The sequence below is a fragment of the Anoplolepis gracilipes genome, chromosome 5, assembly GCF_047496725.1.
Source record: "Anoplolepis gracilipes chromosome 5, ASM4749672v1, whole genome shotgun sequence".
NCBI classification, from domain to species: Eukaryota; Metazoa; Arthropoda; class Insecta; order Hymenoptera; family Formicidae; genus Anoplolepis; species Anoplolepis gracilipes.
In genome coordinates this window covers 8,609,627-8,636,014 of record NC_132974.1, presented here as the reverse complement: position 1 = coordinate 8,636,014, position 26,388 = coordinate 8,609,627, and the positions used below count along the sequence as shown (strand labels likewise).

Genomic DNA, 26,388 nt, shown 5'->3' with positions numbered 1-26,388 from the left:
TACGTGATAATTCTTTGTTTTCAGTGAAGAACAAGGTTCGCATAATATACGTCGCAATCTTTTTATTATCATTCATGATGTAAAATTTGATAACTTATTTAACACCGCAATCTTTTTGCAAAAAGAAAGTTCTCTATAAGATATTATTAATTTATGTTTTATTTTATATAAACATAACTTATACAATACATGCAATCTAAGCTTTTCACATTTTTTCAAAAATTTACGTAACAATAATTTGTAATATATGTAGGAAAATATTTCTTGTTGTAAGGAGAAAAAATTATGTAAAGATTTTTTAATTATATGCATGATAGCATTATATAACAAATTTGATAAGACATAACTTGTTTTATTTGCATTTCGAAATAATTTTAATGTTAAATGATAAAAAAGAAAATTACTAAATAAAGATTCTTATAATTGTATTTTATAGTATACAAGTTGCAACGAACGTCCAATAAAACGGTAATCGTTATACTCGGTTGCGTGGTATTCTGCTGCAAAAAGTAAAAAAATCTACTCTCGAGAAGATGGATTTTCTTCCAAGAAACTCGTGTAATAGCTTAAATTTCGCGATCTCGCTGTTACTTATCGGAACGACATTCCCATCTCTCCGTTCATTCGACAAATAAAGGTTTTCCTTATTACATCGCTATGTAAACACAATGTTACACAATCAGTGTTGATACGTGTAAACCTTCGTTCTCCAAATCTAATCATCCACTGGGTATCTGAATAAACGCCGCATTGACATGGTTTTTTAATTTTACATCGTTAAAGATTAAAGATTGTACAGAAATAAGACAGAATTATGTCGTAATAGTTGATTAAAGAGAAGTAAAAACTCAAATGACAAGTTAATAACCGTGTCTCCACGAAGATCTGACAACCTTCGTAAACTTCGAACGATGACCAACTCGTACTAAGCTTGGAAACTTGGAAAAGTGAACGTCATTATATCAATACTTTACAATCACATTGCAGAACACACTAAAGTATATTCTAGTTGTATCAATGGACAAGTTTGATAAAAAATAAAAAGTAAACATACTTTTTTAGTATGTTTTCAAATAAGAAAATTAGACTAAAAATTTGAGAAAGAAGTATTAAGTAAAATATAAAGAATTATAAAAAAAATAAAAATTATGTTACACAATAATTTAATTTATGAAAAACAATAATAGAAATCTTGTAATAAATAGTGAATCAAAAGTTATAAACTCAGAATAGCCCAACTCACATTACTATAAAAATAAGAAAATTAATTAATAACAACAATGTATAATAAGAACAAATTATCTTTGAATAATTTATAACAATAAAGCAACTCTTCATAAAATTGCAGATGTTTGGCTGTTCTAATTTTGAGCTGATTCTATGAATATTATATTCAAATGAATATTGCATTCCTAATCATAAAAGGTTAGAAGGAAATGTGTATATCGTAATAACGTAATATTGCAGACAGACGGTGTAACAGTGCTTGCTCGTTAACGTTAAAGTCTTACATTTCGTTTCCGCTAGCTATGCCTGAAATTCGTATTGCGAGAAAAGCTCGATTCACCGCGTACAATGTTTGCGCGTTCCCTTTCGTGCTAAGAACAATGGTTCAGAAGCAACCTACCAAAGAGCTTCCGTTTCCGGGGTTACCGAAGGTTTGCCCTTCTATACCAGTCGTATGCTCATATGTATGCGTGTTGAGTTGTTCTATGCGTAACTGTATGAATCTATGGAAAAAAAGAGACAGAGGGTTCTGCTAAAATAAATAAAAAGATTACCGAATATTACTACGCAGAATGAGAATCCTGATCAGATAAAAAATAAATTAGTTAAATTAGTTATAATTTTTATTTAAATCAATAAAAATCAATTTATATTTTAATACAAAAATCAATTTTTACATAAAAGTAAAAGTTGTATATTCCCAATATAATATATAAAATTATAACACATTTACAATAATTGTGATTACTTAATGCTTTTATACAAACTACTAAATTTTTAAAAAGCAATATATCGTATATTTTTTATTTATTAAAATAATTTAACTCTTCTACATGTTATTTTTTTAAATGTAACTTTAAAGGAATCTTGAAAAAAATTATTAAACTAATGAATAAAGATTGATTAATTTTATCATTTTTTTTTTTTAACATGCACGAAAGTAATTTTTGCGCAAACCATTGAAAGTGGTACAAGTATCGATGCATGAAAACGCACTAGAACTGCAGAGACAGAATCGGTGTCATGGTGGTTGCGGCCGTGTCGGCAATCTGAACGTGCGCAAAACAGCGCTTGCAGCTGACGTTTTACGCTTTGCGGTAGCTGATGGTAGCCAGATAGGTTTCTCGAATTGTCCTCCTTCCCGCGCGCAATCATCCTTGTCGCTTCAGCCTGGCAAAGTTCGCGCGATTCGTCCTGAGAACTGACCTCGGAGAATTCATGAAAATTCAGACTTATCGGGGAAACAGCCGTCGTGCCAACCTCTCAAACTCCTCAAAAGTATTTCGCGATTAAAAGCCTTTATAGGACATTGATATGATCGAATCCTAGAAGCTTTACGTCCTATTCCTTTGAATGAAAGATAATTCCATGAAAAATTGTTTATCAAACTAATGCTTTTCATAAGCAATTAGTTAATCTTAATTGTCAGAATAAAACATCCTTAATAAATAATTTGTTATGGTAAGATATTGATAACGTTGACGATGTAATTTGCAATATATAATAAATAGATTCTCAAAATATATTAGGCATAAATCTGTTAATTAAGAAGAGTACTATGACTTATATGTATTGATTATAATATAATATATAATGTATATAAAATATATATGTATGTGTAAACTTATGCAGATGATACAAAAAAAGTTGTCGGTATATTCTCATATTTATATTAATATTTTAACAATACATGCTGCAATAATTTATTAAACTATATATTTATCACTTATATATTATATGCTATGTAGTTTCAAAATTTACGATGGATGGTACTTTTGCACGAGTGTAGATAAAAGATACTATGCAAAAGTGTGTTTTCCTACATTTTGCTGGTTTAGCTTGTTTTGTGCTTGCCTATACACTACGGTGCAACGAACGAGGATATTTAACACGTAGATAACAGACTAAAATGAGCTGCAAAAAATAAACGAGTAGCAAAAGATAAACAGTTTTCATCGATGACAAACATTAAATAATATCTCGATTATATTCTAAAAATAACGTTCAATAATAAAAAAGAAATAAGGTACATTCTACAGTATACAAGGACCAAGAAGCGATTGGTCATTGGACGGGTAACCACGTGGAAATTAATTAGCGAGCCAATTTAACTTTAACGACCGTTCGATTCCATAGAGTTCCCGACGAGGTGTATACATTGATAATAATTTGCTCCAATGCACTATCTTACTCGAATATATTCAGCACAAAAGTTTTTTAAATTAATTTTCTAATCGCCTGTTGATTTTACCACAAAACAAATTCATACAGAAGAAATGTATATTAAAACTCTTTATAATATTTATTTCTTCTTTAATTCCATCAATAATATGTTTTAAGCATGCATTCTGATATTTCCATAACTGGCAAGTAGTCATAAATAGCTATAAATTTATATGTACAATAATTACAATAAACAAATAAATTATATAGCTACTTAAATGTAACATAATTATAATTGAAGTAATCAAAAAAAGATATTTCTATATCAATAGTTACAGCACACACATATATATATATATATATATATATATATATATATATATATATACACATATATACAGGTGTAAAAAAACTTTTTTAGCCAAGTATTAGTTTAGTCAAGTAAATCTTTTGCAACAAGATTTTATTTCCTTAAGAGGATCCAAAATTTTCGATTACATGTATATAATCGTGATCTTTTCTTCAATCTTGAAATCTATTACTATACGCAACTTTAAACTTTTGAAATACTCATCGCAAGTTATTTTAAAATAATACTAAATGTACAATATATAGGCCATATAAATATAAGAATTTGTAAAGACCATATATCTAATAAAATTTAATTATATGTAAACATTTAATTATATTTTAATAATTATGATAATCTATTTGTTTATATTTATTATATATTTATTATATATAAATTGCAAGCACATACACACACACCGTAATATTACCTATGTTCTGTTTATAATAAGTCTAAATAAATGGTTCAAGTACAATGTATAATGATATATTGAATAGTACCTCTATTTAATAATGTAATACGCGTATTATCTTTTATAAGCATGTTTGTGGCATAATGAGGGGGAATGGATTTACGAACTGATTTTCCGTTATTCTGATGATTTATGAAAATTCATTAGATTTTAGCCCTTCCCCTCCTTAACGTTTATATGTATATTTTAAATTAAAATATAATATACATTAAATGAGGTTATAATCAAGTTAGATTAATTAGTCAAATAAATTTTTGTTAGTTTTTATATGAAGATTGTGATGTACAATATCTATTATATACAAATCTCTTTATTCTGTTCAATTAAGTTTTAATCAAATTAACTTAATTGATTATCTTATAATAATGCCTACATTAATATTATTTTAGAGAAATTATTAATTTTTTATTAATTTACACATTAAAAAAAAGATTAGATTAAGAATGACATACAAATTACATAGTTAAAAACTTTTGCGCAGGCAAATTCTACACAAATTAAATCAATCGATTAATCAAAATTTGATTAAAGTTCTCACAAAGAAAGTAAATTGCATCATATTTTAAAAATAAAAACACAAATATGTAAGTTGACTTTGTATGTACGGTTCTATGTCACACGCGTCATGTAAAAATTCAATTTTAATTGAAAATGAGCACGTTGTCCATTATAATTTCATTAAACATGCAAGGAAGACAGCCTGACGAGGAAAAACTATCCGCATCGCGCGTTCTGATACATACGCGTCAACTTGCTGAGCTAAATTTTCCACGATGTTTAGAAGCACCCGAGCACCGAACATCGCATAAGAGATCGTCCGCTCAGACACGCGTCTCTATTTGCATAACAGAGGCGTGTTGCATAATGGAAATTGGCCCATGTTGTATACCATTGCGTGCTTGCATCGTGTGCGCACGCTGCCCGCCGAGAAAGAGAAAGGAATTTCTCTCATTCGCGTGCTAGCGAATAATTAGCAGGTCTGCCCGTGACATGAAGTTTGAAGCTGCTGCTGACTGGATATGCACAGCTGCCTTACATTTCCCGCATTCCTTAGGCAGATTGGGGTCACTAAATAAGAAATTACCTCGCACGAATACGCGGCCCGTAAGTTTTCCCATTACATGAAAGTAAATCTTTCCTAACAATATAACGCGAATATTTCATTAATCTCTGCCTGGTTTTGTTATGATAAAGCGATAACCACGAGAAGACGTTAACCACCGCTTTTATAATTCAGTATACGCATGCATGGAAAATTAACTATTATTTTCATATCATTGTCAACATTATTTTAATATTATTTGTTACCTATTATTTTATTATTATACTTTTATAACAAATATAAAACATCTTTATGTATACAGATACATAAAGACTTAATATATATGTAAGATACATATATATTAAGTGCATTCTCTTTAATGAGATAGGTTTTCAAAATGTAAAATTTCTAATCCCTTTTCTTTTTTTTTACACATTTATATACTTTGATAAAAATGGAATTCTTTCTTCCGTTTCTTATCACTTACATAATAATTTTTTCTCATTTATTATTTTTATTTTTTGCGATGTAACCTCGAATAATTGTACGTTCATGTCACTTTACGTAGCAGAAAGAAAAGATTGATTACAAGTGTAATACGCTTGATAATAAAAGCGCATAAGCTCCAAATCGACTAACATGTTTTAAGATTGTTGATACAAAAACATTCCAATTCTAATCGTCAAACCATTATATACGTACGAGTAAACAGATATAATCGATAATATCTATCTCGATAAAAAAGTTGAAATCGTATGCAGCAGTGACGATTAATGACGGCTGTATGGTATAAACTAAAAAGCAATTTTTAAAATCAATAACGCGCATTCTAATACAAATCATAATTTTATAAATATTTTATAGTGAGTTTACTCTTTTGTCTATTTAAACACAAACATGCGGCACTTTAATAAATATACTAATGGAAATTATGACGTAAAATATCACGCTGCCATTTATATTTCCTTCCGTTCGGACATAGTTATCGGGAAATAATTGCATATCACGTAATCACTTCATGATGTAAACTGCAAAATGTTAAATTCTTGATTTATTTCATGTTCAATTTTGCTTCCATTTATTACGGTATTGCAAAACCATCACGTAAATAATGCTTTAAAGTAAACTATTGTATATTTTATAATACACTCATCGTTTAAATAATATTATACAATAGTATTATAGCTCCTGTATTCAAATTGTGATATTACTCTAGTCTCAATATGTGTGTGTGCTATATATATATATATATATATATATATATATATATATATATATATATATATATATATATACAATATATATATAATTACAATAAAAAACCATAAATACATATAATATGTGTAAAAAATATTTGACAGATATTACAGATGAGGTCAAAAAGAATTCTTCTCTCTCTCTCTCTCTCTCTCTCTCTCTCTCTCTCTCTCTCTCTCTTAGTTAAAAAGATGAAAAAACTCCCGTCAAAAACTATTATGGGTAAATCAATAACATAATTCGTGCTAACTTTAATATAAGCATAGCAATATCGTTGATTGCAATCGACGTGTAATTTATCATTATATTCTAGCAGTTTATTGATCACGTCAATCACTGACTTTAAAAGATTCTCTCAAGAGAATTCGAAGACAATATTAAGAATCGATGAAAAACACTAACCTCTTCAAACTTTAATTTTTATTCTTCTAGAACAATTATCTGGTAATAAGATAGAATCATGATTGTAACACGTTGGATTGAAATTCTAAATCTACTGATATATCAGTAGAAAGAATTAATTTACTCACACACATACACATTTATACACACACACATATACATTCACACACACATACACACACAGTTTTATTTCCCATGCAACTTATATCACTTCGTTAAATCGCGAGTATGTTGTTTGTATCTCATTCTTTGCAAACTTGAAGTATGACAAGTATATCCAATAATTTTATATGACTTCTGATTATTCTAGTTCAATTAATCTCTATTATGTATCGCAGAATGTTTTAACTCTTTCACGATTCACTTTTTTTATTTCATAACAGAAACATTAACTTTAAAATGTGATTTATATTGGCGCAGTATCTACACATTTAGATTATTGTTGAATCAAGTTATACACGCGCGTGTGTGTGTGTGTGTGTGTGTGTGTGTGTATATATTATAAAATATATATAATATCCTGTATTGTAATAATATTATAATATAATTATTATTTTCTCACAATTTGATGATTCGATAAGTATACATTTTCTATAACATCTATAAAAAATTTTTTTAAATTTTTAAATGAATAAAAACAGTGATCAATTACTATGCACATGCGTGCACACACAAACATACAATTTGTAATATTTTATTAATATATCTAATATATTTTTAAATATTTGTCACACATCTTTTGATATTTAAATACAAAAAGTCGCACACGTTTTAATTTTTCAACAATGCAATTATAAGAGAATTATAATGATAGGTGACCTTTAAATTTATCATTTCGTACCGTCTGGTACCTGTGCAAAGTATATATACAATATTGATCTAGACTATTTACGATTTACTTGGTCCTTTCATTCATATTGTGTTCTCGTTCCCGTTTTTAAAAATGTGAAACAGGGCAATAGTCATGCGCCTATCCAATCCTTCATTCGATAAATCATCAGTTTAAGCAAACTGCTCTCTCTTTCTCTTCTATTTTTGGTATCTTTCTGTATCATTTTCAGCAATTGCTATTATTCCCGCCCGTTCCGCTAACAATACCAATTAGCACTTCCATAAATTTGAGGCTTTTTCCGTTTTCTCGCAGATAATACTTCTGTGTCACGCCACCATGTGCACTCCACAAATTCTCATTTAATCATGTACGCAGTTTTATCGTTATTTAAGTTTTCATTTTTATACCCTGAGGAATTTACAAGAGAGAGAACATCACATTTTTAGTTAACTTTATAATACGACTGTTAATAAATATTAATAAATTCAACTTTTTTTTACTCCACTTTCTACATTTATATTGTACACATTATTAATAACTGTTTTAAAATATTTTATTAATTTATATACACTTATGTTATAATATATAATTAATGTTTAAAAAAACCGTATACGTGAAACTTTTTTAATTTAATGTAATATCTATTTTTTAATTAATTTAATGTCAATTTATGCCTTTTAAATGCATTTTAAATGTAAAACGATTCTTTGTATCAATTTTATAATATGCAGTCATTTTATCTATATGTAGTCACAATGTGTAATCATATTGTCCAAAAAAGATATCCAACAATATCTACGAGAAAAACTGCATACACTCCAATATCTCCTGCAATATTACGAAACTAGAACAACGCAATAAAAAGCATTAAAAAATAGTGAAATGGTGGTATGACTTTATGAAGAAAGTTTCGCAAAATGGCATGTCGAGTTAAGTCAGATTTATAGTATAACCATAATGGATGGTATACGAAGAGCTTGCATTCGGATGTCGCAGTTCTTTTACGCGTTCTGCTGAGTGGACTTGATTTTTTTCTGTTTATTGTAAAGCTTAATGATTTAATTTTTATAATTTTATTTGTTAATGTATAATTTATCGTGAACGTTCAAGCTTCTTCTTCTCGATCCAAATTATAATTAACAGCTTCCACCATCAGAAGATTTAGGCACGCGAAACACTTTTATAAAGATAAATTGATTAATTGGTTGTTTAGGTTTATGATTAAAAACTATCATCTCTGTTATCTTTCGGCAAACATTTTCGCAAGTCTATCTCCGTACTTACCTTCAGATGAATGCGCCAACGTAACGAAGATCCATGCAGTCCATGAGACAAGGATGGCAGTGATTATTGTCATATTTATTACTTTTTCGAGATTTATGTCGTTTAATTTTCGTCACGTACACGCACTGACATTACAAAACCTACGCGAGCCGGAGTTCAGATGCAGACTGACTTGTCGTTCGGAGTCCAGCAGGAGCAACACGACACGCATGCGTCCTGACTCCCACGTGCCTCTCTCTTTCGTGTCTTTACTAGTCAAAGGGACAATTGTGATTTCCCGGACATCCTCATTCTATCTCATTGCGCAAGAGACTTGTGTTCGAATGCATCTTCGAACGTATCATACGAAATGTTATCTCTCTTATCGTTTCTCTTGTACTATTGTCATCACGTCAACTTTAAAAGTATTGTGTGCGATCGCGCAATCTTATATATGATATATATACTTAACATACATAATATATACACATGCGATTCGTTTATTCATTACTCTTTCAACCTCCCTTTATAATGCAAGAAAGTTGCATTTCTGTCGCGCGTATTCACATTGTAAAATGCATTCAGATTTCACATTCAGATTGAGAAGCGGGATTGAATAGATTCTTGGAATATCTTTACTAAAAAGATATTTCTAACATTTGATATAACGTGACTTGTGCTCTTGTGTTCCTGTCTCTTTTGTATCTAGTCATAAGGTGATTGTGATTAGCTGAATATTCTCATTTTATTTCATTGAGTAAAAAATTTTAAAATGCCTTTAACCGTATTATATAAAATATTACCTCTCTTAGCATTTTCTTCTCTTATGTTTTTCTTTTTCCTTTTTATTCACGATGTGCGTCTTACAAAATATAGAAGATAAAGAATGTGAATCAAAAAATCATACTCTGAATTATTATATTAATATATGTGTATATGTAGATACATTTTATTGGTAGATTTACAACACGATATTGGGTCTGAAAAATTGAAAAGTGTGGATAATAAGAAATTAGAAATAAAAATACTGACTTAATGATAAACATTATTTAGAAGATTAATAAGAATTAAAAAATATATTATTAAGTAAATTTAATTTTTTTTTACAAAAAATTAAAGTTACTTAAAAATTTAAAATAAAATTGCAATTTTTTCCTTTATTATTTATATCTTTTTGCATTTTTGTGCTCTTTTTTCAGCCATCCTCTATTAAATTTATACTTAAAAAGTATTTTTATATCTTGAAAAGTAAAAATAACTTTATTTAACAAGAAAATAAAATGTGAATCTAATAAATTTTTAAAATAATTATTTAACATATTTGTTCTAATTATGCTATTTAACAATCACTGCTTTCTCTGATTATTTCTAATATGTTTCTGCTTTTAACAAATAAAATATAGCAATATAAGATAACAAATATAAAAAATTGCTATTTAGATTTGCTACGGATTTTATCGAATTTAACAACAGAACTTTCTCTCTCTCTCTCTCTCTCTCTCTCTCTCTCTCTCTCTCTCTCTCTCGCTCTTTCTCTCGGTTGTGGTTCGGTCATATCCAAGTGTGTAATATTGTTAGCCGAATCTCTGTTGCAGCGGGCGGAATAAAAAGTCAAATTTCCACGATTCTTTCGAAATCCCATCGCTCGCGTTCTATTCTCACCGGAAAAGAGTGTATCAGGCACCGCTCATTGTTCGCGAAATTAATGCCGGAAACCACAACTCTGCCTCTACAAACGGCGCCGAGGCGCGCGCGCACACGCTTTGATAACGCGAGATGCATGGAAATAGGGAAACGGAATGGAAATAATTCGCCAGGCTGTTGAGGTAGCTGGGATTAGTGTAAGCCGTTAGAGGTACGTCCTTGCGCCCCGAGCGTGCGTGTAGCAACGTTTCTTCTCTGAGAACGTTTGAGGATAAGGGAAAGAAAGAGAGGGGTAAGAGAGAGTAAAATGTATAGAAATGTTCTAGAGAAAGGTAGATAAATAAGGCGAACTAAAGTAAAGGAGAGAGAAAGATGCGAGAAGGATGCCGGAAGTGAGCAAACATATTCCACCGAACGAGCATCGTTAGCGCGAGATTCAGCTTTAGACTCTTTTCACGTTTGATATGAATTTCTCTCTTCTTTCCTCTCCCCTTTTTTTTCTCTTTTTTTTTTTGGCGAAGCATTAACGCGCGTTTTTCGTTTAGCGGATCCCCGACTGAAAGTCTCGCACGACGGCAACCAACGAGGTGGAGCCGCGTTCGAAACGGGGAAGTCAAACGAGAAAACTTCGCGGATTAAGCGCAATCAAGTACCGATAATTCTCTGGTGAATCGTGTCTCCCGCTCTCTCTCTCTCTCCCTGCCATCCATCCGAACGTAGAACGGCAGGGGGACGGATAGGTTAGAGGGACCTTCGCGTGTCCCAGCTCGAAGGAAAACCAAATTGTTCGAATTGGATGCCGTCGTGTTCGCGGCAATGCTATCTCTTACGCCGACATCGGCGCTCGCGAAAGCACCCGTGGGCGTTATCTACCGAATTAATCGGGAAGTTTCTCGCCACAGCCCTTTAACTATATAACATTAATTTTAATATCAATTCGACGTGTCTCGTGGTTCATTCTCTTGATGGCATTCGCGGTTTCTGAGTGTTCACCGATGCGAATTAAAGCAGCGCTATGTATCGTGTAAGTTAGGGAATGAGCTATAAATTGCGACATTTGATGGTAATCGAGATTTCTATGTAATAAAGAATCAAGAGACATTTTAATTTATTAAAATGTCAATTTTTTAAATTAATTATTAATGTAATTAAATTTTCTTTAGCATACTTTTTCAGATAAATATCGACATAATCTAATAATAGTTTTTAATTTAAAAATAGAGTTTTTATTATTAAAAATAAAAGTTTAAAAGAGAGCTAGGAAATAAAATATGTACTATAATCAAATGTGAAAAAATTGTTTTTTAATTTAATTTCTCAGATCTGACATTTATAGCTGAAAATGCTAAAAGATAGTATATCTCTGTCATCATAGATATACATTCTGTCCTATATTTTCTTCTCAATATATCAGCATCAACAATATTTATTTCATAAGATTAGCTTTTAAAATAGTACTAGCGAGTTTTATAAAATAAATATAGCTTGCAAATTAGTGTATATTCGATACACAGCAATTAGAATTTAATATGTATTATGAATGTACAATCTGTGTACGCAGTGTACACCTTAAAGAATATGTTTGCATCGGTAACTAGTTAATTAAATTAAACTATACTGTTATGCATACAAATGGGATTCCACTACGTCATGCAACCAAAGTGCAGTGCATCCAGTATATGTATGTATGTGTATGTGGATGCGCATATATACAAATTTGCGGTTCTCATATAATTAATCTAACCTTGATACAAAATAATGTATTTTGTCAAAAACGAAAGAGAAAAGGAGTTTATATATAGAAAGCATAATTGAGAGTCTTTTATACATTATTTATATCGGTCTAAAATTCTTTACAAACTATTTTTGGTGCTACATAAAACATGTGATAAATACAAAGAAACTTTATAAGAATATATATGTATATTTCAAATATATGTAGTCACATATATTTTTATGAACAGAAAAATTTTATTACAAATGCAGAGTGTAGCAGGAATCGCTGCGTTACTTTATTCTGTATATATGTGACTCAAAATGAGATATAATATTTCATACTGAATATTTTTAGTATTCATGTAAATGCGTTTTGACATTATAAACGTAAACGTTGAAATGCGCATAGAATACATATACATATAATAATTTATTAATATATAATAACTTATTAACGTTTCTAGAGTTTTATATTATATATATCCACATAATAATTTATTATATTTTCTCACACACAAATTTTTTTACTATATATATATATATATATATATATATATATATATATATATATAACATTAAATATTATATAATTTTAGTTAAATTCGACATACATAAATAATATATTACGTATAATGAAATTATCATAGCGTATGCTTGCAAATATATGTTTTATTTTTGCAATATTAAGTAATAAAATATATATATATATATATAAATGATAAGAACGATAGGTGGATTATTAACTTGACTTAAATTAATTAATTAGTATCGAAAAGATCTTTTCTATTTTCGAAAATCGACAATGTAACAGCGGTGCAAATTTTGCCATACAGCAAATCCTGTAAACTATACGATAATGAGACTAATAATTCGTGCACGGAAGCTTCTCACGTTCCATGTAATTCACTACTCCAAGTACAAATGGCTCGTAACACCCGTGCCGTTAATGTTAATATACAACGTAGAGACGCACATATGGAGCATCAGATTTCTAATTCTAATAAATCTTGCGCGGGGCGTGCCTGCTTAGATTGCGCCTGTGAAATACCGGCAAATGGACTCTGTAATTCTTTAAAGAACAACCGGTACGTGAACGCGAACAAAAGTCAGTCGCGAAGTTCTACTCATTTAGCGTATCCATGAGCGGATATTTTAAAATAGAGAGCAGTACCTTAAAATATAAAATTTGATAAAATAATAAAAGAACGATCAATAAAAACGATATGAAGTAAGCGTTGAATTATCGAATATAAGTTGATTTATTTATTATATAACAAGATTAGAGAGATTGAGAATATACGTTTCATAAAATATTCTTTATAGATGAAAATGTTCAAATCTTGTCGCGTAGTCTATTATTTAAAAAGCTATAACATTCACAAGATATAACATTTTTATTTAAATAAAATAATTTTCTGAAATGTTTGAAAAATTCAAAATTATCTATTTTTAGCTTACATTCGTTTATTATTAAAAGATCTTCATTTAACCTACTTTATATAGATATGAGCTATTTTTAACATTCTGTTTTATTGTTCTTATATTAGACGATAACCTTAATATACTTTACATATTGCCGAATATATTCATATTCTTCGATATTTTAAAACAATAAATAACAATTAATCGACAAATTATAGTAAATATTTATGTGTATTGAGATTTCTAAATTTAATTTTTTGTCGTCTTACAATTTTGAAATACCAATCTAAATTGAAATCTAGATATTTTGTAGTGAATTATACTTAAAACACATTGTTGATAATTATATAATTTAAAATTATAATTTAAAACATTATATATTTTTAGTATTGACTAAAATATTGTCAATACTTTATGCGAGAAATAAATTTTATAAGAAAAGAAAAAATACAAATTTTTATATAATCTTATTTCCAAGATGCTAATTTATTTTAATACATAAGGCTTCAATGTTTAAAACAAAAAATGCATATCTTTAAAAAGTATTTTAGAAACATTTCGTCCGTATTAAACTTTACTTAATATTGCAAGTACGTGTCATTATTGTTTAGGACTGTGTTTAAAGCGATATATCGAGAAACTGTATGCGCAATTGTATAGACATAGATTCAAGACAGCGATAAAATTGTATAAAGGCAGAAGACACGAAACCTCGGTACGATTCTGTTGCACAAACTGGCGGTTGACGGCTCCGAAAGGACGAAGTTATCTCACGAATTCCTGCTCCATAATCTGGCATTTATACACGTGTACATTCCATAGAGTTTACCGGGTCTTCAAGCACAAAGTACAAAATTTTCAAAGTGCCCTTAATTATACGTACAAACGTAAAAATCTTTTGTCAATTGTACAGCAGATTCTTTTATCAAAACTTGATAAAAGAATTTACACAAATTGAATGAAAAATCTAAAAAAATGGAAAAATTTAATTATACTTGTGGAACATATTCCACATTTTAAAATATTAAAAAAAATAAATTTTTAAATAATTTTAAAATCAAGATATATTATTGTTACATTTTTAAATTCAATTCAGTAAATTATAAATTACATAGACATGATATTCTGATATGAACTCTGACACATTAACACACGTTACTTACAATATTATCTTTAAATTATAATGAATCACAAGTTTTACTGTCCTACATTATACTATATTACTTTTTTATTACTTCATTTAATATAGCAAATAATAAATTTAGAAGAATACGTTTTACATTATATTTTATAAGAGCACTGGATTAAAGGACAAAAGTTTCTTTAGTTTGAAATCGAAACGTCTGAGACATTTCACGGCAATTCCACGCGCTGTCGTATTTCCATGAAGCGTGTCACTTAACGGCGAGAGCGCCTTAAAGTTTTAAGACGGTAACAAGTCGACGGAGGAAATTAAAGCACTTTTCAGGGAGTCTACCACACGGTCCGCGTAGAAGTAGCTAACGAAACAAATGGTTAATGAATTATTGAAAGAGCCGTCTGCGTGAGCTTCTTAGTTCTTTTCACTAAAAACCTTCACGAGATCGTATAATTTCATAATATGAGCTAAGAAGAGAAATCTCGTTTTATATTTGCGATAAGCCATGATATCTTTATGCGAAATGCGATTATGTTCATTTGTGAATTTATATAAATAAAACAAATATATTTAGATTTTTTTATGTTTCTTAAAATACTCTTTTATATTTTAAAATATATTACTTCTTTGATTATATTTTTAATGGGTTATTATATTAAATAAAGTCTCAAAATAAAAAAGCAAAAATATTGCCATTTAATAATCATACACAAAATTCAGATATGCGAAAAAATTATGATATCTAATAAGTTTCGATATAAAACAAAATTGCATCAGACTAGCAGCGAAAATTTTGAAAAAAGAAACAAATCTATTTTCAGATTTTAATAAACTAAAATTTTTTTATAAAACATGCAAGCAAGATGTTATATCATAATTAATCAATATTGTATAAATACACTGAATTTCTAATAATTGTAGTAACTTAAAAAAGATATAAACAAAGAATATTTGATTTTGAGAGATGCACGGTACATCGCAAAAATTCAAATGCGCCCGACTGCATGCACGAGCGTACGATAGAAAAAATGCGGTATAAAAATTTTGTTTTTTCAGATAGATGGCATACTTTTTATTCTGCAAATTCCAATCGTACCTACATAAACAATGCGTGTCTCTTGACGCATTTCACGATCAGTTCTGCAACCGGATCAACACTTCGGAAATATAAATTTTAATATAACGCGAAGCTCTGTCAACGAAGCCCTAATTCCAAAAAAAACCTAGTTACGTAGCGAGGCGTGGCGTGAATATACGGAGGCGTGCTTTCGCGCGAAACGCGCACCTTGGTCGCAGTTTGATTAAATCGATTGTCATTGTAAACAAGAGCGTGCGGAAACTGTTGTTGAACATTCACGCGCAAAATTCAGATGTGTAAAAATTACAACGTGAAAAATGCCACGTGCGCGTCACCGCCACCTTCCTCGTTGGTAATCGGCTGGTATCGGTTCACGAAAAAAAAAGAGATATCAAAACGATTCGTAAATAGAGAATGCCAGATTCATTTGATTAGCCCGTGACAATCCCGCGGAAAATGCACGCATAAATATATAACTCTTTCCGCTTCTCCACGTACACGCAATCAATCACATCGCTACATGCACTTGAATGACTTGTGCTACTTGTCAAATGCAGAATTCAAGCGAATTAAACTTTGTGTGGATGAAATATGTCTCATGCTCGAATGAGATACGTTGTGTTTCACCATTCTCGCGAGTCATTCGTTATCTGCATCGATTCATATCTCATCGCATCGAACGGCTGTTATTATTTGTGCATTTTACATATGAATCGCTGTTTCGGTAAACTTGTAAGAGTTATTAACCGCGTTAAACGTCAATCGTTAGCATTGTAGCGTGCAATGCACGCCGTGCGTATACATGGCATATGATTTTTATGGTCGTTCGTTTTTTCAAACAATAATTATATCATTTCGTGCAACTTGTTAAATAGCTCTGAGCAACATCGTCAAGAATGTACTGTAAGTCAGTTCGCGAGGAAAACATGTCACATTTTGTAGCGCAGTCCAGTGTGTGATAACATAAATATCAGTCGTTCGAAGAGAAAACAACTCGTCGTGCAGCCACAACGTGCGGAAGCAAGCAGCACACAAGGGCGGCCGTGCAAATCCGGGAAGCTACCGGAACAAATGCGGCATACACACATTCGTTCCTTTGTTCACCGTTCTTTTCCAAAGCATTACCGCACACAGAGACGAAGCCAGTGGATCCTCGACAGTATTTCAGTGAAGTATCTAAGAAGTGAAATGAAATGTAGAGGGCCGGAGGCGTGACTCGAACTCGTATGAGTCGCGCCAGATGTTACAATATTTACTGCGAGAAAAGCCCCTAACCACTCTCCGTACATATCCCCAACAGTCCCTTACATCCTCGTACGGATATTCGCGATGTATATACTGTTTAATAATATTAATGTTCCAGCCTAATGAGGAGATCCTAATGAGAGAGAAACTGATACGAGAGATTCATTTTTCGCTCGATCTTTGGTCAATTTTTCGACTTTCTGTCAATCGGACCTTAATAAAACGTTCGAAATCATGAATCTGATATTTCTAGACTGTTGCGTCTTTGCTTCAAAAGTTTTATTTCCCTTCGATAAAGATGCATAATAATTATTACAATGCACAATAGCCATCGTGTTCATTAATGAGTCTGCTGCTTTCAAATTCAGTGTCAATATTATTATTCAAATTTAAGTAAAAATTTTGCATAAACAAGATTTAAAACTTGATTAAATATTTTTAAATGCATTTAAAAAACTTATAAAAAATATTAAGAAAATATAAAACATATCAAGTGTTTAGAAAAAGTGGACTTTAGTTTGTCTAACAAATCTGCAGTTGGAAGAAAATGCTCTGGCACTTTTACAAGGTAGCGAATTTTATAAGCAAACTTAAAGCCATAGCAAAGCAAGAAAGTTTAGAAGAGTTTTGTGGAAAATTTTTATAATGTATATCTAAAAGTGACTTTCTATTAAAATCCTTAACATGGATTACACGAACAAATATTTGTTTTACTTTTATGATGTTTAAGATTAAAGAAACAAACTGAGAAAAAGTTTGAGTATATATTATTCTTTTTATTATTATATAATCAATGAATATAACGATATTTTTCTTGACTCAATCTCTTTTAATTGTTAAGTATTCAGACGAATCCAAATGTTATCAGCTATCAGCTGACAAAAGATAGATTGGAATAGTAACAATCAATTGGCCAATGTGTCGTTAATCTTTCTCGAAATTTCATTACTTCTATACGCGTAATGTGCTATTGCAAGAAAGTCATCTCTCATAACTACATCGCGACATCGCGAATTTCTACAGCTATACGTTACATTTGAAACACATCCAATCGAAAATATCTGAAATAACATTCATCCTTCGTAGCGCGTTGTGCTCTGCGCGGCGAACATTCAATCTGAAAATTGTATACAACAATCGGTGTGCAATCGGCGAAAAACCTGGCACAAAATAGTTTCTCATCTTCTCGAGCGGGTAGCGTTGATCGAACCGTTGCGTCAAGTGAAACTAGGTTAATTGACTATACCGGAAAGCGAGTATATTCCCGAAGGATACCTCTACTGGTCTCTCTGACCAGCCTCTCGTAGCCCATCACTTCCACTTCGTGCATCGTCTCCGGATAACGCGACGCCGCATTAATGTGTAATTGGCGGCGAGCCGGGAAAGTGACACGATACCATGCCGCCAAGGGGGACCAGCACTATGTGATGTAGCGGTGGCAAAGCCTGCTGGCGGCATAGACATTTTACTCGCGGAAGACGCATGGTCTCTGCTAATATGACGTTTGAAATATGGTGCAACTCACGGTCGAAGATACGGCGGGAGGATGACAGAAAGGAAAAGAGCAGACAAAGAGAGAGTCTAGCGCATCCGGTTAACGGAAGCAGTGGAATGTGATCAGCCGGAAGGGAAATACGCGGTGGGATATAAAATATTGAGTTTTGCCGATTTTAACGACTTTCCAGTCACACGTTGTCGCTTCTCCACGAATGAACAGCGATAAGTTACAACCAAGTGCAGAAAACACGGAAAGAAGTGACATCACAGCACGTGCATTTTTCACATGTTCATTACTCACCAGTGTGTTTCCAGCTTTATTGTCATGACATATGACATTGATTGCCACGAACTCGGTCCACAGTTACATACACATTTTATAAAAAAAAAATTATATAAAGAAAAACTCATGTTTTTAAAATTATAATAAACAGTTTCATATGTAACACACATATAATACAAACATATGATTAATAGAAAATATAATAGTAAACATTTATTATAAAAATAATTGCAAATAATTTTCTTTTAAAGTGTTACAAACAAATACCATATACAAAAATTTAAATACTTATATTTTATAGAAAATTATACTTTACAAATCTATATTACACATATTTAATTAAAATAATATTAATATAATCGTATCGAAATATACATTTTAAAATATTATTGTTTTATTTAGAAATCAAGTTTGACGATAAATTATATACACTGACAGAAGTTTTCTAGATTGTAGATGCAACGGAATGAAGAAGCAAAGAAGTTGATGTTTACTTTTTACTTTGCGGTACCAAGATTACGGTCAAAGTTATATAGACGTAACCTCTTCAAAGAAAGAGATTGTGTCAATTTTTCCTCCGAAGAAAATACAGTATGATGCGTAAATGTCGCAGTCCAAAGACAAAGTTTATTAGACTTGAAACATTGAATGACGGCTACTTTATATAAATTAACATGCTTTTAATATGATTAATTTATTATCTTTTAAAGTAATAATGTTAAAAACATTTTAATTTGTCATCTGTATTTATTAACTTTGAGAGAATGACAAATATCGTAACATCGTTCCTTCTTTTTCAATTTGTTCTGGATTAATGGATTTTGACTAATGCGTCATTCATCATATTTATGTAGAAATACAGAAGGTACTTTTTTTCTATATAACTGAACGATATATATAAAAAAAATGTGAAATCATAGGAAAACATTTGCGATTTCATTACGTTTATGTTTTAAATCTGCGCAAATCTCTATGATCTCTCTATTTACATATATATTTTATATGACGCAATATATTCGATCAAATAAATCTGAAAACAAGTTTTTAAAGTTTTAATCATAGTAAAATTTGTCACATTTCTTTTTCTGACAAACGTTGGATATAACTAGAATTTATCTTGCGAGAGTTGATGCATCTCAGAGATAAGTCCAAAGAAACTTGCGAAACAGTCGTATCTTTCACGGTATCTGCATCGCCAACTGCTCTCCCGGTAGAGGTCGACATATTTATTAACATTTATTTCATTATCACAATATAACACTGTCTTACTAGTGTCTCTTCCTTTCTCTTTTGATAATAGAATTGCATTTCTCTCTAATTATCTCTACAACCACTGACAAACTGAGCATTTCCGCCTCTATTGCTGCTAACTGTTCGATCAATGCCGATGAATCGCCGTGTGCGTGTGAGTACGCATGTATATGCTAGTGTACATGGAATGATGGCTAAATAATACATCATTGCCCGTTACACGCTTGCTCAATGATCGAAATGTCGTGCGGATTGGCGATCCATTACCAAACCGCGAGCGACGAGCAGTGATGCTACCGGACGTATACGTCGGTCACTGGCGAAAATGTTAGCAAGATGGAACGTGCGTTGAACAGCGCACGCACAAATAAAATTTATTGAATTAGAACGTTCACATTTAAGATATAACCAATATGGTTTTCCAATTAAAAAGAAAAAAATAAACACGAGTGGAACAAAATTGTACAATGTTAATAATTTTAAAAGTTTAACAATACATTTTTAATTTATACCGTCTTGGTTTTTAACTCTTTAAAAAACTTAGATTATAATGTTTGCAAAAATGACAACTGGTTAAGAAGTCGACATATTTATTAGATTACATTCAACAAAGTATAGTAATAAATGCTTAATGAGATAATTACGCTATAGATACTTGTCACTCGATTCGATACTGATGTGATGTTTAAAACATATGAATCTTTTATTAATACGCGAATGCCAAATTTTTGCTTGCAACGTTTTCGGGCAAAGAGGGATCAAACCGATCCGGATTACGGAACGCGAATCACCAGGAGGGTTGGGAAGGTCTCAAAGTAGACTCCGTTATAGTTGAACGACGCGCACTTCATGCCATGCCGATTTATTCGAAAATCCAAGAAAGTGGCACGTTTCACCCGTTGTGAGGCGCCTAGTCACCCTTTACACCCCGCGGCGATGTCTCTCTTTCTTTCTCTCTCTCTCCCCTCCCCCCCCCTTCCCTGGCAAAACCCCACGTGATGTCGTGCACTCTCCTGCGCGCGATCTCTCCTCTTCCCTCGGGCATCCAACGCGTCCTCCGACCTTCTTACCCTCCGTGTGAAGTTTAGGTATTCCCGTAGCAAGCTTCTCCCGGAGCCAGTTTAGCGTCCTCTCTCGCGCCCCTATCTGATTTCAATGTGGTTCGGTTACGTGCCTCAAATCAAAAACACGAACGTTATTTCTGCACGTGGTCTCCACTTTTCTCGTTCTGCTCCTCCCTCTACCTCCCGTTTTCTCTCACTTTCTCTTCCCTGTGTCGCCAAGGCATTTCTTGTTGGTGCTTCCCACTACCAATCTTTCCGTCGTTTTCTTCGCTATCCCACCGACGTTTCTACTTTCCGCACCTTCGTCGAGCGTATCCACGTTCGAATCCCACCTACATGTACACACGCGCGTTAGCTTATAAACTTTTATTTTCGGAAACGAGGAAAGAGGATAACAGGAAAGGAAAGAAGACGAGGGAGAAGGACAGGAAGTGCGCGAGAATGAAAGGAGAATAGGTGCAGGGACGAAACGATTCGAGCGGGAAAGAGCGTATGTTCTGTCAAGCTGTCGCTGAGAGGGAGCTCGCCTGCCAACTTATGGGACACGTACAATGCGAGCCAAGAATATTGCAGCGTCTGTCGCCCTTCTACTCTTCTCCTTCCTTATCCCATCTACCGTTGACGCTTTTGCAAAGGTATACGTACGAAGAAGTTACCTTCTAACCGAATATTGAAATGTATTTAGGAAAAGAAGGTATATATACGTGAAGAGGTACGTGTGACACGGTCGACTTTTTCCGCGCTTACTGACGATATCTATCACATCAAAACATAGAACCTGGCAAAGCGATACACGGCTTTTGATGAAATATAAAATCGATAAACACACGTAGGTGAAAAATTTTGAGAAAATAAAATGTTTAAAGCAAAGTTATTTGACGAAATCATTAAGAACAGGTGAGAAGAATTATTTTGAAGAAGTTTGAAACACTTACATTGATTAGTAAAATCGGAAAAGATGAGAGGAGAGTGAAGAAGATTGATCGCACACACTGTTTTTGTTAACTGGTACTACAACTAACTGCTCGACATGTTGCGGTTGTGAACTGGGAACGACTCGATTTGTTTTTGCTGTATTTATATTTTATATGCGGTATTTCCATATGTGTCATTTTCGTAATAAACTTTTCATATGAAAGCTTCTGTAATATAATGCTTTTTTTATTTCATATTTCTCCGAGTGCACAGTTGTTATTATTTGAAACTTGGTATAAAAACAGAAGTAATTTTAAAAATTCTTTTAAAACGAGAATATTAATAAGCAAATATTTTACAAATTTATACACACACACACACGCACACATAAATATATATATATATATATATATATATATCTATGTGTGTGTGTGTGTGTGTGTGTGTGTGTGTGTGTGTGTGTGTGTGTGTGTATTTGCATATATATGTACATACATATATAGAATAAACTAGGGTATGATGACCATACGGAAAAGATGGCGATAGGCTGTAATTTTTCTAATAATTGCTACATAATGCGCTTTTTTAGTCATTAATCGATATTTACAACATTGATTAATAAAATCCTTGATAAAAAAGGGCACTATGTAGCTCTTATTAGAAAATATACAGCCTATGACTATCTTTTTCGTATGGCCATCATACTCTAATTTACCCTATAAATTAATTTGTATTATATTTTTTATTAGTAATTCCATTTCCATTATATTCTTATGATTAATCTAATTATTTCCTATTAATTTTTTTTATCTTGTTATAGCATATCACTGAAAAGCTACATATTATAATAATTACAATATACATAATTAAAGCTACGTTATTGTTAATTCATATAAAAGTTTAGAATTTATTAATATGTTTTAAGTTTTAATTTAATAATTATTGACACGTTCGTATTATAAATTCTTAATATGTTATCTTATACATAAGATGATGCTTTCTCTCTTTCTCTCTTTCTCTCTTTCTCTCTTTCTTTCTCTCTCTCTCTCTCTCTCTCTCTCTCTCTCTCTCTCTCTCTCTTTCTTTTTTTGTCTTTTATTATATATATTGTTTTGTTTTTTACTTTGGATCTTTAATAATAATAATGTATTTTTGCAAGAAAATATAGCGTTATATATATTACATATATTAGCTTATATGCAAAAGATTGCGCATTAATAATATTTAATGGAATTTTACATCATTAAAATAATTTAATTATTACTAAATATCTTTTTCCTATCATACATCGTACTCAATTCACGACAGATGATTATGGTTTAATTATAATATATTCTTCATTCATAAATTGAGTGACATTGCATAATAACATTAAGGTCAATCAATTTATCGATTTATGTGGTTGTCATAGGAACGGAATTCCGCTGTACCTGATCAAATTATCTACCTGTCCCGAGACATCGCCATGTCGTAAATTATTAGATAGTAATTGATAAAATGCCTACTGCTATATGAAAATCAGACAAATACATTGTCTGTCTTTCACATATATACACAAAGTTGATTATTACTTTAAAATTAAATAAAATTGTAAAAAAACCAAGACATTAAGCTTTTGTTTATAACTAACTAAAAATTAAATATTTCGCATATTAGATTTTAGAGTAGAATTAACTAACAAGATTTATTTCTCAAATAATATGAAATAAGAATATATTATATTATTTTTTTAAATAATAATTTAATAAAAAAATTTTTCTAGTTATAAATGCTTTAATTTTATCAATCAAATATACACAAATTGCATTAATTTGCAAAATAATTTTTATTGATTTGTTTGTGAATTGTAATTTTGTAGTAAAATATAATACTTAATACTAACTGAGATAAGGAAAAAAAAATACCATTTTACATACATTTCAATATATATATATATATATAGCATTCTTACAATTATTTTCAAATTGCACATTAATTGTTTTAGCTCTAACATTAACAATAAGTATTACATTTGTGTTATTAAAGTATTATTATAAAAGTTTATATTAATATACATAAGTTTGAGATCAAGACTACTTCATCTGACTTTAACTATATGCTAACTCACGACGGCTTGGAAAACCCGAATACAGAGCTCGGTGTGCCTGTGCATCACTCTCAATCCATACCTCGAAATCGAAGTATATATATCTTCGCATCCACGTGACGCTTAAGGTGCTGTAACGGTTTGCAAGGAAGAGGAACCGTTCGTCCGCGACTGCGATCGTTTGTCACGTCGGTCGTCGTCGAACAGCTTTTTACGTTCCAACGAAGACGACGACGCAACGCAAGACTCGCGAGGATTTGGCTTAACGACGAAAATTCAGTCGCCGATTTCTCGTTTTCGCAAGAAGCCACCATAAGGTGTTTTCAGTGGTGTAGAAGAAGAAAGTAGGAAATAAGGATATGACATAGAGAGAGACACATATATATATATGTATGTGTGTAACGGGCATGCAAGGTCGATTTGAGTAATCTTGTTGCCCTCAACCTTCATTCCTATTTGTTTCTCTATCTCTCTCGGCATCATCCATTTTCGTACGCTATGAGCACCGACAAGCACAGATACAATGAGATATCTCACATTTCCGACCGAGAGAGTGATGCCGTTCAACAGAATCGGGTGAATTTAATCATTGCTGTGCAGGCCTTTAGCGGTGCTTACGCGCATCAAGATTCTCGCGGATTGATGGATCTCTAGCAATATTTTCAAAGTTAGAAAATAGATATACATTAATGACTGCTACTCGATGAACTTTCTGCATTTCTTGACTGCATACTAATTTTATACACAATATTTTTATACACGCAAAAATTACATAATAAAGTTTAGAATATATTTTTTGAATTTATTAAAAAGTAATTTTTTTTTTTTTTAACATTATAGTATTGAATTTGATTCTTTTGAAAATGCTAATAGAAATATAAAAAAGGCATTGCAGTATTTAAGTCACTTTTACATAACGTTTAAACTTTCGTCATTTTTATAAAGGCCTATAGTCATGCAAATATTAACGCAAATTGGACACGGATAAAATGACGTTAAAAGATGCAAATTCAAAATAAGAAGTATCGAAGCCCTTAAAGGTACTTTTTAAAGAACATACCTCATTACCTCGGTTCTTAACCCGAGATGGTCCTAGTAACCGAGTAACAAATCCCATTTTGGAATACTGCAAAAGTTAGAAGTTCAAGGAATAAAGTTGAAATTATGGATATGGGAACTATATAGGCACGAGAAAGTTAAAATTGTCCCTTGGGCGGACGCCTCTTTTTCGCCAACCGTTAGAGCGACCTCCGTTGAGAGTTTACATATCGCAACACTTAAGAATTAAATAAGAAAAAAGATAGATAAAAAGTATTATCAAAAATGTAGTATGTATGTAGTTTCAAAAATATGTAAAAACAAAGTAAATGAAATTACATTTTCTCACAAAATCATCCAACAATAATGCAATTAAAAAATTTTATCGTATTGAGTACGAGCACAGTAAACAATAAATGTTTCAAACCAATTAAATTATAAGGGTTTATAATTACAGTAGAAAAATACAATTTTACTAAAACTGAGACAGTAAATTTGTTGTTTATGTATAATTTGAAAAATTCATTTAAAAAGAATAAAATTAACTAAATGGTCTTTATCAATTTTTCAAATAAAAATTTTTATAATGTATTAAGTTTGATAATTATATATAATGTGTAAGTATAAATATTTAAGTATATATATATATATATATATATATATATATATATATATATATATGTATGTGTATGTATAAATCATAAATAGCAGTTCGCTACAATCACATCGCTGAGCGATTAACTGCTTGGGAGAAACGATTAGACGGACTTAAGCATTATAGTTTATGGTCTAAGGCACGTATTCAGGCCGCGATATTAGCGTTGTTAACCCTCTTATGGAGTTTACTTGGAATATACATTTAAGCCGTTCACATCCAAGAGACCCGGCGTTTTGTGAGACACCGTTTATCGTACATACGATAGCATAGCGTTGAATTTCCATTGTATTTATCTTCCGCATCTGAACTGTGTCGCTCTAAATACATTCTGAGAAGTTGCTTGAAC

At 31.3% G+C, this 26,388-nt stretch overlaps 1 protein-coding gene across 2 annotated transcripts in view; it reads right to left on the bottom strand.

Moving 5' to 3' along the window:
- LOC140665634 (neurotrimin) overlaps window positions 1-9,207 on the bottom strand; it is a 173,293-nt gene extending 164,086 nt beyond the window's left edge. Inside the window, exon 1 of one of the 2 annotated variants that reach the window (XM_072891952.1) lies at window positions 9,029-9,207. In XM_072891952.1, coding sequence (XP_072748053.1) covers window positions 9,029-9,101 — 73 coding nt within the window. In that variant the 5' untranslated portion in view covers window positions 9,102-9,207. The remainder of the gene's footprint in view (window positions 1-9,028) is intronic. The other variant, XM_072891957.1, reaches the window with a different exon arrangement.
- Between the last annotated feature and the right edge of the window lie 17,181 nt (window positions 9,208-26,388).